Source organism: Equus przewalskii, chromosome 8 (assembly GCF_037783145.1).
Source record: "Equus przewalskii isolate Varuska chromosome 8, EquPr2, whole genome shotgun sequence".
Taxonomy (NCBI): Eukaryota; Metazoa; Chordata; class Mammalia; order Perissodactyla; family Equidae; genus Equus; species Equus przewalskii.
The window spans coordinates 80,962,141-80,979,002 of record NC_091838.1 but is presented as its reverse complement, the minus strand read 5'-3'; the positions used below and the strand labels follow the sequence as shown (position 1 = coordinate 80,979,002).

General features: G+C 43.3%; 1 protein-coding gene across 9 annotated transcripts in view; it reads left to right on the top strand.

Moving 5' to 3' along the window:
- Positions 1-16,862, top strand: part of TRAPPC9 (trafficking protein particle complex subunit 9) — a 626,356-nt gene that overhangs the window by 163,605 nt on the left and 445,889 nt on the right. For all 9 annotated transcript variants that reach the window (XM_070631024.1, XM_070631026.1, XM_070631021.1 and 6 more), the window contains one exon: positions 14,068-14,220. In XM_070631024.1, coding sequence (XP_070487125.1) covers positions 14,068-14,220 — 153 coding nt within the window. The remainder of the gene's footprint in view (positions 1-14,067; positions 14,221-16,862) is intronic.

Here is a 16,862-nt window from a genome sequence, read left to right as displayed (position 1 = left end):
ATGCATAAATACACATCCACGTCCCTTCTTTATTCTTGTAGGTTAATTTTTTGACAGAAAGCAGTGATTCCATGTGGTATGATTAAAAATTCCTCAGTGTTTTGATTGAGGTGAGATTCTCCACTGCTTTCTTTTCTCACGAGTGTCGTAGTGGAGAGTCTCTGCAATAGCAGCAAACGTTGAAGGTCAACGGCAGTAACAATTTCTGTATTACTGTCAATATACCACAAGCAGTTTCACTTGACTGCACTGAACTCAACTCTAGCATTAAAATAATGACTATTATTTCTGAAACTAAATTCCACGGGGGGAAAATTAGTGACATTTGCTACACTATTGATTTATGTTTATCTTGTTCCTCCCGACAGCATGTCATTATATAGGATTGTGGAAAGCTGCTCTGGACGTTCCATGTTGAACCACAGCGTTGAGGGGGAGAAACAGGCCCACTCTGAGGCGTCCAGACGTGTTAAACCTGACAGTGAGGCTGCTCGGCTGTCCGTGCTGCCGCAGGTGTAGGAAGTCTTTTGTGCACTGTGGAGCCCCTGTGTCAATACTTAGATACAAATGCCATGGTTCTGTGGCATCAGAAGGTGAAGAAGCTGTTCCCTGTGAGGGGATTTGCCTGTTGTTTGAACGTGTCGCTCTTAAGCCACGGAACTTAATACAGAAATAAGTGGTGCAGTTGGAAATCTTTCTAAGTATACCATATGTGTGGAAATGGGATTCTGGATATGGGCCTTGGAACGTGGTTTAGTGACTGGCCTTTCACTGGGTGGGGGCATAGATTGGGCTGGCAGCTTTCAAATCTTCTTGGGCTTGCCATTTGTGGCGTGCAGAGCCCTCGCCTGCTGCACTCGGGTCCGGGTCTGTGTGTGGCTCCCTCCCTTCTCTTGCTGGTCATCCTGTCAGTGTGGCCTGCAGCGTAGCCTCTCCGCCAGGGCCTGAAAAGATGGGTTTGGAGTCCAACAGATTTGGCGTCCAGCCCTGCTCTCAGTTATCAGCTGTATGACTAGGCCTGAGCAAGCTGTCTGACTGCTTGAGGATTAATGTTCCCATCTGGGCACTCCCTGGGACCCAGTCCCTCTCTCACCTGGCAATTCGAGAACAAGAGGTAATACCTCTCACACACCAAGTGCGGCGCCTAGCACGAGACAGGTAACTGCCACGTTCCCTTCCCCGTAAGAAGGGAAATGAGCTGGTGCCTTTGCGTCCCGTTTTCCACGTCGGGTCTGTCGGAGTCTAGGAGACCAGGACATCCTTGAGGCCGACTCTAAATAAGCAAGTGCATGTCCCACTTGAGGAAGACAGGTGCCTTTGGATAAATATCCTGGGTTGACCTCTCTTTGGATAAACTATCCTGATCCTTGGATCAAACCATCTTTGAATGAAACCTCTTCAGAAACCATCCTAGCTTCCTCCTTGTTCTCACGTTTCCTGGAATGGTGAAATTTAACGATTCCCCAGATGGGTGAGTTTGTTCCTGCATGAAAACTGTAGCAAATCAGAGGTAGAAACCATACAGTAGAGTCAGCATAAGCCCTGCTTAGCACACAGGGAATGAAGCTAGAAACGGTGAAATGGTGAGAAGTATCTTGGGAGGCGGTGGGCAGCTCTGACAGCGAGGAGCTTCCTGGCTCCTTTGTTCCTAGTCACAAAGGGGCATCTGTTAGCTGTGCAGTTCCCAGGACCTGGGGGTTCAGTGATAAGCTGGCTGAAGGGGCACGTAAATTACAGTACAAGTCACCCTCCCTGCTGAGTTTTCTTTTTTTGGCCTTGTCTGTTTCTGAGTTGCTTGTGTTATGCTATTTTTATATAATTTTTAAAAAACGTTATGGCAGTACAGGGCAAAATTTTAAAAATGAATCTTATAGAAAAGTGGTTTGTTACTCCTTAGCATTGTCAATCACAGACTGTCTTGGGGAGTGGGGAAAACAGGATTCAGTGTCTTCAGTCTCTCCTTCAGTTTTCATGCCATGTCCTCTGTGCATGTTTGGGCGTGGACAGAGGTAGAAGGGAGCTGAGAGGAGGCTGCTGTGGCCAGGACTGGGTTAGTGGCGGAAGCCCCCCAGGATCAGGCCATCCTCAGTTTTAAATTTAGTTATTATGGTTCAGGTTACAATCTTTGAAATCAGACAAACTTGGGTTTGAATCCTGGCTTTGCCACTTACTGGCTGGATGACTTGGGCCACATTATGTGCTTCTGTGACAGTCTGTTCCCTGTAATGGGGAGAGGACTACGTAATTCTTCCACTTGTAGGAATGCACGTTCAGCAGTTAGCACAGCACCTGGTTACGAAGGGCTCGGAAACCAGTAGCTCTTCCTGTAAGCTGTTGCTATTATCGTTGGTGCTGCCTCCATTGTTGTCTTAGAAAAATGTCAGTTCTTTTGTCGCCTTTCTTAAACGTATTTTACATAGCTTTCTTATGCTCAGTTTCTTAGCCCAGCATTCAGAGAGATTAATCATCTGCCTTGCTGCCTGCCTCTCTTCTTTCCCTTCTCTTTTGTACAAACACTTATCTAGTCTCTGCCTTGTTTCAGGCACTGCTGGGGGGCAGGACAACAGTGATCCTCGTCCTCACGGGGCTTGCAGTGTGGGGGGAAGCTGGACGGTGAGCACGTGCAGTGTGTGTCGTGAGGCGGTGGCAGGAGCTCCTTTGTTTTCCTTTCCACCATCGATTCCTCTGCTTGCTCGTTTGTCTGTCCTAATGTCCACCAGTTATTCGTCCTTTGGCTCTACTCTTCAACAAGTCTTTACTGAGCACCTCCTATGTGTTGGCCATTGTGTTGAGCACTGGGGACACCCAGGAGAATCACTTCCAAGACCCTGCCCCCTTGGGTGCAGAGTGTGCCTTCACAGTCTTTGTCCTCTGGCCATCTTTGGACGTACTTCTGTGTATTCAGAACTTGGCTAACTCTCAGGTGTCCTATATGCATTTCAAATCCTATCCATCATTCACAGACCAGTCCACATGTCACCTCCTGAAAGATCTCCTGACCCTTCAAATAGAATTAATTATGCCCCTCCTACTGTACAGTGCTGTGCTCACCCTCCGCTACGGTAGCACCATTTCACTTGGCTTTGTGTTATTCAACAGTCACACATTTCTATCACATTGTTATGGCAGTCACCATCCCAGGAATATGAATAATACATGAGCCCTGTCCTGGAGGAGCTCACGATTCAGTGGGGGAGTCAGGCATGTTCTCTGAATTGAACTGAAATCTGGCTGCGCCTTCTGTATTATTTCTCCTACCTCTGAGTAACTACCGTGAATGGATTTACTGATGTGCCTCCTAGGAAGACATTGAAACTCATGAATGATTAGGATTCATTCAGCTCTCTGCCTGCTTTACACATGATTGCAGTGGCTTTCTTGTACAGTTCAGCATTTTACACAGGTGTAGGGTCGCTCCAAAGAAGTTTACAAAACAAGTTCATCCTAAGATGAAGTGAAATGCTTTTTAATCAATACTGCAAGACTTGATATGTTCAACCCATTGGAGCATGGGTGGGAAGTAAATAAGCAAGACAGGGAAGACAGAAGAAGTTAGACTGTGTGGCCCTGCAATGTGGGAACTTTTGAGTGTCAAGGTCCCAGTTAGCTGTTTGGGGTCATTGGCGTGTCATGCTGACAGCAAGTGAGTATCAGGTGCTCTGACAGCAGCTTCTGCAGGGCCTGCCTTCCCCAAGAAGCACAAACACTCAAGAGTGCCTACGTAAAATGTTAAAAAAAAAATATGCTTCTTACAATTGAAATAGAGCACTACTTCACAGGGTTGTTTTGAGGATTAAACAAGTAAAGATATTAAGGGTAGGTTGCGTAGCACAGTGTAGAATCCTGGCTACACACACTTCTGTAGGTTCTTGGACAACTGTCCTACAATAGGGAGAGCAGCAGGACCTATTCAGAGTCATTGTGTGGATTCAATGTGACAGCACTTGTAAAGATCTGAGCATCAAGCCGCTTCACGCAGGTACTCCATAAAGGTCAGCTGTTGGTGCTGGTGGTTTCAGTCACACTGCCTAGCACGCAATAAAGGTGTGTTCCCCCTTTCCCTCCTTTTGGCCCGTATCTGGTAGGTGCCCCCCACAGGCCATTTGAAATCACAGTTGACAGTATTTCTTTCATTTCTCTCTGTTACAAACCACTGCCCCCTGATCTTTGTGACACATCCAGCCCATGACCACGGGGAGCCCTGAGGACATCTCCTAGTTCACTCGAGCAGAGTTGATCTCTGTTGAAATACTTTTGAGAAATGAAAGGTCATTCGAACAGCCAAGAATGGTGCTGTAATTATAGTTTTTAGTTGAGTTTTTTTCCCCCCTACATTAGTTAGAAATTCATGACAGGCTGGACTGATAGCTGAAAGAATTAGTGCTTTCATACGGTCTGGGACTCAACAGGTCCCCTTCTTCGTTCAAGCCACTGGGACACTGAGTCTTTCCTTAGCTCTCTGCCACCCAGATTTGGGCAGTTGGTTAGTCGAGCAGTTTTGGACCTCTTCTCTATGTAACGCTATGATAAACTTTTAAGAAATTTTCAGGCTGAGAGGAGCATCATCTGTCATCTGGTCTAAGCTTTTGGGTGCTACTACTCTGCCCCTCCCCACACTTGTTTCTTCCTACAATCAGACACCTCCACCTAGGCCCTTGTCCCCTTGTAGGCAGGGACCACATCTTATTTCTCTCTTTTCCCCAGAACTTAGCACTGTGCCTGCCAGGAGGATGTTTAGTGACTGTGTAGGGAATGTTCATGAAGGAATGAATTGGGCAATAGTACAATGTGAAAAGCAAATATTAACATAGTGCTTTGTAGTTTACAGAGGACCTTTACATAAATCATCGAGGCCAGTTCTAGGGCCGGGTTACTGTGCTAAGACTTTGCATTGTCTCATTTTATCTTCACGACAACTCTAACATCATCTCTGTCTACTGATGAGGCGTCTTAGGATGACAGAGGAGATGTGGCCGCACATGGTCAGAGGGCTGTGAGTGGCAGTGCTGGCGCTCAAATTCAGGTCATCTGATCCTAAAGCTCTTGTACTTGACTAGTGGGTTTTATTTCCTGCCATCTCTTTTCGAGGTCCTATGTCACAGTACCTTAGTGATGTTTTCCTTGTAAATACTCTCCACTCTGGTGTGATGCTGGGTGGGTTAATGGTTTCAGTGAGAGGCAGAATATGGGGTGGAAAGAGTATAGTGTTCGCGCTCCTGGCTCTGACTCTGGGTTCTCTTACTTATTAGCTGTTTGACTTTGGGTAAGTTGTTTAAACTCTCTGAGCTTTGGTTGCCTCTTTTATAACATGGAAATAATATAGCTATAGTGTGAAGTTAAAAGATGGTACTTAATGGGGCTGGCCCCGTGGCCGAGTGGTTAAGTTCGCGCGCTCTGCTGCAAGCGGCCCAGTGTTTTGTTGGTTCGAATCCTGGGCGCGGACATGGCACTGCTCATCAAACCACGCTGAGGCAGCGTCCCACATGCCACAACTAGAAGGACCCACAACCAAGAATATACAACTATGTACTGGGGGGCTTTGGGGAGAAAAAGGAAAAAATAAAATCTTTAAAAAAAAAAAAAAAAAGATGGTACTTAATAGACAGTTATGCCAATATTGTTTTTAAGACAGTCTAGGAGAGGAATTTGTCTTGTGTTCCTGGGCCTACCCTTCTCTTCCCTCCAGAGCAGCCCTGCCTTGCCAAGTCAGCACAGGGAGTGGAAAGGAGAAGCAGAGTTTACCTAATTAGTTTGGACCAGGTTTCATAAGCCTGGTCAAATTCTTTTTTAGGCATTTGACCACCTGCCAATTTGCGTGGCTCCAGCAGAGTTAATTCACCGCTTTGGAGAAGTTTATCCAGCTGGCAGAGTTGAGTCTGGGGACTCAAACAGTGACACACGTGCCCCAGGTGATTGCTGTCCTTGTCATCAGTTCACATTATTGCCTGGCCCTGAGATAGGGCACCAAGAAAAGCAACTGCAGTGGCTTGGAATCCCACCTCACTCTTGGGTGGGCCATGGCCCTCAGCGTGCTCTGTCTTGCATGTGGACTTGCAGGCCAGACTCACAGGGCTCCTCTCCATAGTATGTCGGAGGGGTGGGGGTGGCAGTGGATGTAGACACAAGAGTAAGTCATTAGTGTGTGTGTATATATATATGTTTATGAAAGTATAATATATACTCCTTGTAGAAAATTCAGAAAATACAAGCAATTTGAAATTACCTGTGATCCCATTGCTCAAAGATAACCAGTGTTAGCATATAGGTATATTTTCTTTTTTTTTTGACGTGAATATTTTTCTGCCGTTGGAATTATATTGTACCTTTAATTTGGTATTCTGCTTTTTTCACATAACTTTTTTCCCATCTGTTCTAATTCTGAATCTGAAACGATATCCTGGAATATGTTTGTCCGTTCCACGTCGTAAGCTTACTGAGTGCCTCCCGAGGGCCTGGGCTGTTAGTCGCTGAATGCGGGGGGATGCTGATGGAAGCCCACACTGCTGTGCTCTTACTGAACGCCAAGCACAGGGTCAGTTGCTCTGCAGGGGTTATTTGCTCCTCGTGGGGCTCTGGTGAAGGGGTGCTATGATTGTCCAGCCGGGATTGGGAGATGGGGTGACAGGAGTGATAACTAACTCCAGCTGAGTGCTTATTCTCAGCCAGGCCTTGTTCTCAGTACTTTACTTTTATTACCTCATTTAGTCTTCGTGACAACCTGTTGTATAGATGAGTAAACTGAAGCACATGGGAGTTTGGTGACTTACCTAGGGATACCCAGCTACAGCCAGGATTTTTTTTTTATTTTATTTTATTTTATTTTATTTTATTTTATTTTTTTATTTTTTTATTTTTTTATGTTAAGATAGATTACAACCTTGTGAGATTTCAGTTGTACATTTTTGTTAGTCATGTTGTGGGTACACCACTTCCCCCTCCGTACCCTCCCCCCACCCCCCCTTTTCCCTGGTAACCACCGATCAGATCTCCTTATCAATATGCTAATTTCCACCTATGAGTGGAGTCATATAGAGTTCGTCTTTCTCTGACTGACTTATTTCGCTTAACATAATGCCCTCGAGGTCCATCCACATTGTTGTGAATGGGCCAATTTCGTCTTTTTTTATGGCTGAGTAGTATTCCATTGTGTATATATACCACATCTTCTTTATCCAATCATCAGTTTCTGGGCATGTAGGCTGGTTCCACGTCTTGGCTATTGTAAATAATGCTGCGATGAACATAGGGGTGCAACGGACTCTTGAGATATCTGATATCAGGTTCTTAGGATAGATACCCAGTAATGGGATGGCTGGGTCATAGGGTATTTCTATTTTTAACTTTTTGAGAAATCTCCATACTGTTTTCCATAGTGGCTGTACCAGTTTGCATTCCCACCAACAGTGTATGAGGGTTCCTCTTTCTCCACAACCTCTCCAACATTTGTCGTTCTTGGTTTTGGATGTTTTTGCCAATCTAACGGGGGTAAGGTGATATCTTAGTGTAGTTTTGATTTGCATTTCCCTGATGATTAGCGATGATGAACATCTTTTCATGTGTCTATTGGCCATATTCATATCTTCTTTTGAGAAATGTCTGTTCATGTCCTCTGCCCATTTTTTGATCGGGTTGTTTGTTTTTTTGTTGTTAAGCAGTGTGAGTTCTTTGTATATTATGGAGATTAACCCTTTGTCGGATAAGTGGCTTGTAAATATTTTTTCCCAATTAGTGAGCTGTTTTTTTGTTTCAATCCTGTTTTCCCTTGCCTTGAAGAAGCTCTTTAGTCTGATGAAGTCCCATTTGTTTATTCTTTCTATTGTTTCCCTCAACTGAGGAGTTACAGTGTCCGAAAAGATTCTTTTGAAACTGATGTCAAAGAGTGTACTGCCTATATTCTCTTCCAAAAGACTTATTGTCTCAGGCCTAATCTTTAGGTCTTTGATCCATTTTGAGTTTATTTTGGTGTGTGGTGAAAAAGAATGGTCAATTTTCAATCTTTTGCATGTGGCTGTCCAGTTTTCCCAGCACCATTTGTTGAAGAGACTTTCTTTTCTCCATTGTAGGCCCTCTGCTCCTTTGTCGAAGATTAGCTGTCCATAGATGTGTGGTTTTATCTCTGGGCTTTCAATTCTGTTCCATTGATCTGTGGACCTGTTTTTGTACCAGTACCATGCTGTTTTGATCACTGTAGCTTTGTAGTATGTTTTGAAATCGGGGATTGTGATTCCGCCGGCTTTGTTTTTCTTGCTCAGGATTGCTTTAGCAATTCGCGGTCTTTTGTTGCCCCATATGAATTTTAGGATTGTTTGTTCAATTTCTGTGAAGAATGTTCTTGGGATTCTGATTGGGATAGCATTGAACCTGTATATTGCTTTAGGTAGTATGGACATTTTAACTATGTTTATTCTTCCAATCCATGTGCAAGGAATGTTTTTCCATCTCTTTATGTCATCGCCTATTTCTTTCAAGAAAGTCTTGTAGTTTTCATTGTATAGATCCTTCACTTCCTTGGTTAAGTTTATCCCAAGGTATTTTATTCTTTTCGTTGCGATTGTGAATGGGATAGAGTTCTTGAGTTCTTTTTCTGTTAGTTTATTGTTAGTGTATAGAAATGCTACTGATTTATGCACGTTAATTTTATACCCTGTTACTTTGCTGTAGTTGTTGATTATTTCTAATAGTTTTTCTGTGGATTCTTTGGGGTTTTCTATGTATAAGATCATGTCGTCTGCAAACAACGAGAGTTTTACTTCTTCGTTACCTATTTGGATTCCTTTTATTTCTTTTTCCTGCCGAATTGCTCTGGCCAGCACCTCCAGAACTATGTTGAATAGGAGTGGTGAAAGTGGGCACCCTTGTCTTGTTCCTGTCCTCAGAGGGATGGCTTTCAGCTTTTGTCCATTGAGTATGATGTTGGCTGTGGGTCTATCATATATGGCCTTTATTATGTTGAGGTACTTTCCTTCTATACCCATTTTACTGAGGGTTTTTATCATAAATGGGTGTTGGATCTTGTCGAATGCTTTCTCTGCATCTATTGAGATGATCATGTGGTTTTTGGTTTTCATTTTGTTGATGTAGTGTATCACGTTGATTGACTTGCGGATGTTGAACCATCCCTGTGTCCCTGGTATAAATCCCACTTGATCATGGTGTATAATCTTTTTGATGTATTGCTGTAATCGGTTAGCCAAAATTTTGTTGAGGATTTTTGCATCTATGTTCATCAGTGATATCGGCCTGTAGTTCTCCTTCTTTGTGTTGTCCTTGTCAGGTTTGGGGATCAGAGTGATGTTGGCTTCATAGAATGTGTTAGGGAGTTCTCCATCTTTCTCAATTTTCTGGAACAGTTTGAGGAGAATAGGTATTAAGTCTTCTTTGAATGTTTGGTAGAATTCTCCAGAGAAGCCGTCTGGTCCTGGACTCTTATTTTTGGGGAGGTTTTTGATTACCGTTTCTATTTCCTTACTTGTGATTGGTCTATTCAGATTCTCCATTTCTTCCTGATTCAGTTTGGGGAGATTGTAGGAGTCTAGGAATTTGTCCATTTCTTCCAGGTTGTTCAATTTGTTGGCATATAGTTTTTCATAGTATTCTCTTATGATCTCTTGTATTTCATTGGTATCTGTTGTGATTTCTCCTCTGTCATTCCTGATTTTATTAATTTGCGATTTCTCTCTTCTTTTCTTGGTGAGTCTGGCTAGGGGTTTGTCAATTTTGTTAATTCTTTCGAAGAACCAACTCTTTGTTTCATTGATCCTTTCTATTGTCTTTTTTGTTTCAATATCGTTTATTTCTGCTCTTATTTTTATTATTTCCCTCCTTCTACTGACTCTGGGCCTTGTTTGTTCTTCTTTTTCTAGTTCTGTTAGGTGTCGTTTGAGGTTGCTTACGTGAGCTTTTTCTTGTTTAGTGAGGTGAGCCTGTATTGCGATGAATTTCCCTCTTAGGACTGCTTTTGCTGCATCCCAAATGATTTGGTATGTCGTGTTCTCATTTTCATTTGTTTCCAGATAATATTTGATTTCTTCTTTAATTTCTTCAATGATCCATTGTTTGTTGAGAAGCGTGTTGTTTAGTCTCCACATTTTTGCACCTTTCTCTGCTTTTTTCTTGTAGTTGATTTCTAGTTTAATAGCGTTATGATCAGAAAAGATGCTTGATATTATTTCAACTCTCTTGTATTTATTGATGTTTGCTTTGGTTCCCAAAATATGGTCAATCCTTGAGAATGTTCCATGTGCACTTGAGAAGAATGTGTAACCTGCTGTTTTTGGATGATACAGCCAGGATTTGAACCCAAGCAGTTCTGTCCTGAAGCCGATGTTCTTAACCAGCACAGTGCCCTGCCTCTCGAGGGGGTGGTGAGCTTCAAAGGCAAGGTCTAGTGCAAACCTTCCAGTTGTTGATCCATGGGTAGAAGAGTGAGCTGCTTAACACAAGAGGTGACGTTCTAATAGAGGCGCACACCAGAGCCCTGAGGAGCAGTGTGGGGTGGGAGAGGCATCGCAGGAAGGAGCTGGGAGTTGGGTTGAAGGATGAGTCAGAATTCACTCTGCAGGAAAGTGGGCTAGGTCTTCTCGACAGAGGGAGCAGCATGTTGGGAGGGTAGCTAGGGCACAGAGCGGGAGACCAGACTGCTCTCCCCAAGGCCTTTCAATATTGTTGGGGCCCTGTGTGCTGGTTTAGCTGGAGATGCACCTGAGAGCTCTCACCTAGATCTTGCCCATCCACAGGAAAGGATCTGAGTGAGTGGCTGGCTCGTGATGCCTACATTTCAGAGATAGCCTGATCGAATCTTTGGGAGGGGAGGTCTTTGCAGGGCCTCAGTGTCTTAGCTGGTATTGGCATTTCATCGACAGGTTGGCCCGTGCTGATGTAGCAGATGGATAGGCTCTTTAAAGAAGTTAGCATGCCCTTAGGAATTCCTGGGGCTTTGGGACCCGGACTTCCAGGAAGCAGGGCCAAGTGGTTTTCTGTCCTGGCTTTACGTAGTCTGGCATCTCATGTCCCCTTGCATTCTGAATTAACTTACTGGACTGAAAAATAAAGACAAAGAATGTATTAATCTGGTTAACACATATTTATAGAATGTGAGTTACTGGGTCATTGAGAGGATTTTGGTGATATTAATGGTTTGGGAGAGAAGACAATAACTTCCATTTTGGAGTTGGGCAGTGGGAAAACACCCAGCGAGTACATCCAGCAGGCGGTTTAAATTTCAAGACTGTAGTTCAAACTAGAGGTCAGGTCAATTTGTAAAACTTAATCAGTGTTTTCCAGATTAGGCTACTGCCACATCTTCAAAAGTAAAATAATTATCAGCAAACGTCTAGAATCTATATGTTCTGTAGATTATTATATAGGAAAAAGATGACAATACCTATGTGTTTGTGGGGAGTTTTGAGTGTAATGTCAATTAAACACATTACACATACAAGGGAACGGGGAAACACACCCGTAGCAAGTCCAGAGTCAATTGCACAAGTTTCCACTCCCTCTTTTTAATCTGCCTGACTTCTCCTCATCTTTCAAGTCTCGTCTGAACAGCAGTCTTTCCAGGAAGTTTTCCCTGACATCCAGGCTCGGGTAGATGTATCTGTGGTGTGCTGTCAAGTACCCAGGAATCCCAGCCGGTGGTGATTAACCCCTTAGGTTGACAGTGGAGTCTTACTTTCCAGGAACCAGCACTCTCAACAGTCCAGTCATCCTTTTCCTAACTGTCCATCTTTCTCTAGATAATTCTGAAATAATGTAATATCAATTTACAAAACATCTGAACACCTTGTAAACCAGTGGAATTGGTGATGCCACAGTGCAACTAATATTTATTGAGCATCAATTATATGCCAAGTCTTCTACTTACCAGCTGAATGACCTTGATCATGTATGTTAACCTCCTTGGTTTCCAGTGGGGATAATAACCACTACTCCACTGGGTTATTGTGAGGAGTAAGTGAGATAACTTGCATGTGGAAAGTGTCTGGCACATCCGAGGTGTTCAATGAACAACTGAGTAAATAAGTGGATGTGGTGTGGTTTCTAAATACCTTTCAAGGACACCAGCCTGATCTGTTCCTGTTTGTCAGCATCCTTCTTTAGGGACACTGAGAATAACTGTGATCTATTAGACGTGTTCTTTCTGGAGCGTGGCCAGTTCTGGAGGGACCACGCCGTGGCTGAGCACACCTCGGGCAGGAAGACAGGAACTTCTTTTGCATTCGTGGCACAGTTGGCATCATGTTCTTGCAGTTAGCGAGCCCCACAGATCTTTTTTCTTCAGTATGGCCCTCAGTCAAGCTCTCCATCTTCCACTGAAGTCTTGCGAGGTTGATTTCTGGGTCCTAAGAGCAGAACTTTATGTTTTAACTCTACCCTGAGGCGCTGTCATGTAGGAAGTGAATGTAATGGCTCTAGAATCATTTGGATCTAGAATTCTAGATCTTTTCCTAGTTTTTGACCATGAGCAAGTTACTTGATCTTTCTAAGCCTCAGTTACCTTATTCTGATGGAGGAAACTTAGCACAGAGAATGGGTTCATAAAAAGGGAGATGGTAAGGTAACCCAGAGATGGGAACAGCAGCAAGTCACTCCCACCTCCAGGACTGGAGGGACATCGGAGGAGGGGTATCGGCAGAGTCAGGGGGCTGGGCTCTCCAGTCAGAGCTGAGAACCACAGCAGGACCTTCTTGGTGGAGGGAGGGACCTGTCTTAAGGACCTCCTATTCGCCTCATTGGTGAGGAGGGATTCTCGCCTTAGGGTTATTGGGATGGCAGAACACTCGACACCTGACACTGGACAGATGGGAGGGACGGCAGTTTACTAGTCAGCATGCTCCCAGCCTGGGGAGGAGGACACTGTTTGCCATGCAGGGCCACTTGGGGGTTATGCCTGAAACCCCCAAGAGTTTGTGGGAGGCGGAATTTGTCGGATGGAGTGGGCAGGGTGCCCCCTGGTTCCCACAGGAAGATGTGGTTGGCTTGTTTGAATACTTCTGTAGGCTGGCAGGGAGCCAAAACCTGCCACTCAGGGATAAGCAGGAACTGCGCTGATCCCCGTGGCAAGGAGGGTTCTTTGGCTGGGGGACCTTATCCACGGATGCAGACTGAGGAGAGGAACTTGTGAGGAAGCCATTTGAGGCCCTCCTGGCTTCACCAGGTGTCGAGGCAGCACTTGAGATTGGGCCTTGATTTTAGGCCTTACCCCACACCCCCAATCTTTATTAAATTAGGGCTCGTCTGGCAGGAGCGGGAGCCGTGAGGTGACACAGCTGCTTCCAGATGGTGGCCCTCCCTCTGTCTCCTGCCTGGCGCCCTTCTTCCCTCAGTGCGTTTCACCTTTAGTTTTTACAGCGCTCTATGGACACTACTTAGTTTAATCTGTAAAACAGCCCTGTGCTGTGGGAGTTGTCATCCCCGTTTTACACATGAAGAAACCTTGGCTTAGAGGAATCATCCCTCTCCAGCCTGCTCCAATTAGTCAGTGACAAGAGGGCATCAAGCCCATGGCCATTTGACTCCAGGAGGCAAGGTCTTTTCAGGAGAGAGTGGGTTTGCGGGAGAGCCAAGGGACCTCCTCCTCTCCATGGGCCCTTCCCAAATCCTGCGCCCGGGTCAGCATTTCTGATTCCGCGTTCTTCTTCCTGAACAGGGTCTCTCCTGTTGGATATGCTTCTCCCACTGAATGTGGATCTGTTTCTCTCTAAGGTGATGTAGTATAGAAAATACTTACAGAGAAATTTAGTTTAGCTCTGATTCAATTTATAAGAGCAAAGAGTGCTGTGCTTTTGTCAGTGAGAAGAGGCTGCTCAGAGGGAGCAAAGAAGACCTGGCTCCAAGCTCATTGCTGCCCTGCTTCCTCTTTGTGCCTCACTCATAGATGCAGGTGATTGCCTCGCAACACCCCTGATTCTGGAATTTTCTTGGTACTTTCTTTGATCTCTCCCATTGTAAATGGTTTGCATTTTTCTTTGCCTTTGAAAATGCATCAGAATTTTCTAGATGGATTAGTAATTTCATATTGCCTCAGTCACATCATCATTACCACCATTATTATTGTCATTGTAGAAAAGTTGTATGGCGACTTCTTGAGCTGGAAACTAGAAGAAACTGTTGCCCAGTTTCCTTTGCAACCTGGAAAGGTGGCCACTTTCATCGTCAACATCAAAGTGAAGCTGGATTTCTCTTGCCAGGAGAATCTTCTCCAAGATCTCAGTGATGGTAAGCTCCTTCCCAATTTTAATTAGCACATTGTGGTCTCCAGATACATTGTAGCAATCACCGTTCCTCCAGGCCTGCTGTTCTGTCTCTGTAACTTGCTTGTCATTCATTAACTCAAGCAGCTTGAGACTTCTCCTGGGCACTTAGTTAACCCAGTGAGTTACTGTGTATATGGAAAGTAATAAAAGTACTTTTTAGTTAAATGATTTCTTAATTCACGCTCTTCACTATTTTGTGCTCATTTTCCAGGAGGTAATACTAAATTACTGGAATGTAGGTATTACTACATTTTTTCAAGTGTAACTGCTGTGATCCCTTAGACATTTTTTTTAGAGCAGTTTTATTATTTTTTAAAATTTCTTTTTATTGCAGTAACATTGGTTTATAACATTATATAAATTTGGGGTGTACATCATTATATTCCCATTTCTGTATAGATTATGTCATGTTTACCACCGAAGACTAATTACAATCTATTACCATACACATGTGCCTAATCACCCCTTTTGCCCTCCTCCGTCCCCTCTTCTCGAACTCTGGTAACCACCAATCCAATCTCTGTGTGTTTTTTTGTTCTTGTTTTTATCTTCTACTTATGAGTGAGATCATATGGTATTTGACTTTCTCCTTCTGACTTATTTCCCTTAGCTTAATACCCTCAAGGTCCCTCCATGTTGTCACAAATGGCAAAATTTCATCCTTCTTTATGGCTGAGTAGTGTTCCATTGTGTATATATACCACATCTTTGTTATCCATTCATCCCTTGATGGGCACCTGGGTTGCTTCCAAGTCTTGGCTATTGTGAATAATGCTGCAGTGAACATAGAGGTGCATATATCTTTACGCATTCATGTTTTCGTGTTCATTGGATAAATACCCAGTGTGGAATAGCTGGATCATATGATAGTTCTATTCTTAATTTTTTGAGGAAGCTCCATGCTGTTTTCCATAGTGGCTGGCACCAGTTTGCTCTCCCACTAGCAGTATAGCAGTATATGAGAGTTCTCTTCTCTCCACATCCTCTCCAACACTTGTTATTTCCGTCTTGTTAATAATAGCCATTCTGGTGAGAGTGAGGAGATATCTCCTTGTAGGTTTTTTTTTTTTTAAGGAAGGTTAGCTCTGAGCTAACATCTGCTACCAATCCTCCTCATTTTTTTGCTGAGGAAGACTGGCCCTGAGCTCACATCTGTGCCCATCTTCCTCTACTTTATATGTGGGACACCTACCACAGCATGGCTTGCCAAGCGGTGCCATGTCCGCACCCAGGATCCAAACTGTCCAACCCTGGGCTGCCGAAGCGGAATGTGCGCACTTAACTGCTGCCCCACCGGGCTGGCCCCTCCTTGTAGTTTTTATTTGCAATTCCCTGATAATTAGCAATGTTGAACATCTTTTCATGTGCCTATTGGCCATCTGTATATCTTCTTTGGAGAAATGTCTGTTCAGATCTTTTGCCGTTTTTTAATTGGGTTGTTAGTTTTTTTGTTGTTGTTGAGATGTATGAGTTCTTTATATATCTTCAATATTAACCTTTCATCAGATACATGGTTTGCAAATATCTTCTCCCAGTTGTTAGGTTGTCTTTTCATTTTGTTGATGGTTTCCTTTGCTGTGCAGAAACTTTTTAGTTTGATGTAGTCACATTTGTTTATTTTAATTTTTTTCTATTGTTTTCCTTGCCCAGTCAGACATGGTACTTGAAAATATGCTGCTAAGACTGATGTTAAAGAGCATACTGCCTATGTTTTCTTCTAGAATTTTCGTGGTTTCAGGTCTTACATTCAAGTCTCTAACCCATTTTGTGTTAATTTTTGTATATGGTATAAGATAATGGTCTACTTTCATTCTTTTGCATGTAGCTGTCTAGTTTTCCCAACACCATTTATTGAAGAGACTTTCCTGTCTCCATTGTATGCTCTTGGCTCCCTCGTTGAAAATTAGCTGTCCATGAATGCGTGGGTTTATTTCTGGCTCTCAATTCTGTTCCATTGATCCGTGTGTCTGCTTTTGTGCCAGTACCTTGCTGTTTTGATTATTATAGCTTTGTAGTGCACATAGAATTCAGGGAGTGTGATACCTCCAACTTTGTTCTTTTTTCTCAGGATTCCTTTGGCTATTCGGGGTCTTTTGTTGTTCCATATAAATTTTAGGATTCTTTGTTCTATTTCTGTGAAAAATGTCATTGGAACTTTGATAGGGATTGCACTGAATCTGTATATTGCTTTAGGGGGTATACACATTTTAGCTATGTTAATTCTTCCAGTCCAAGAGCATGGAATATCTTTCCATCTTTTGGTGTCTTCTTCAATTTCTTTCAACAATGTTTTATAGTTTTAAGTGTACAGATCTTTCACCTCTTTGGTTAAATTTTATTCTTAGGTATTTTATTGTTTTTGTTGCAGTTGTAAATGAATTTGTATTCTTAATTTCTCTTTCTGCTATATCGTTGTTAGTTTACAGAAATGCAACTGATTTTTGCATGTTGATTTTGTATCCTGCAACTTTACTGTATTCATTTATTATTTCTAAAAGTTTTTTGGTGGATTCTTTAGGGTTTTCTATATATAAAATCATGTCATCTGCAAATAGTGACAGTTTTACTCCTTCTTTTCTAATTTGGATCCCTTTTATTTCTTTT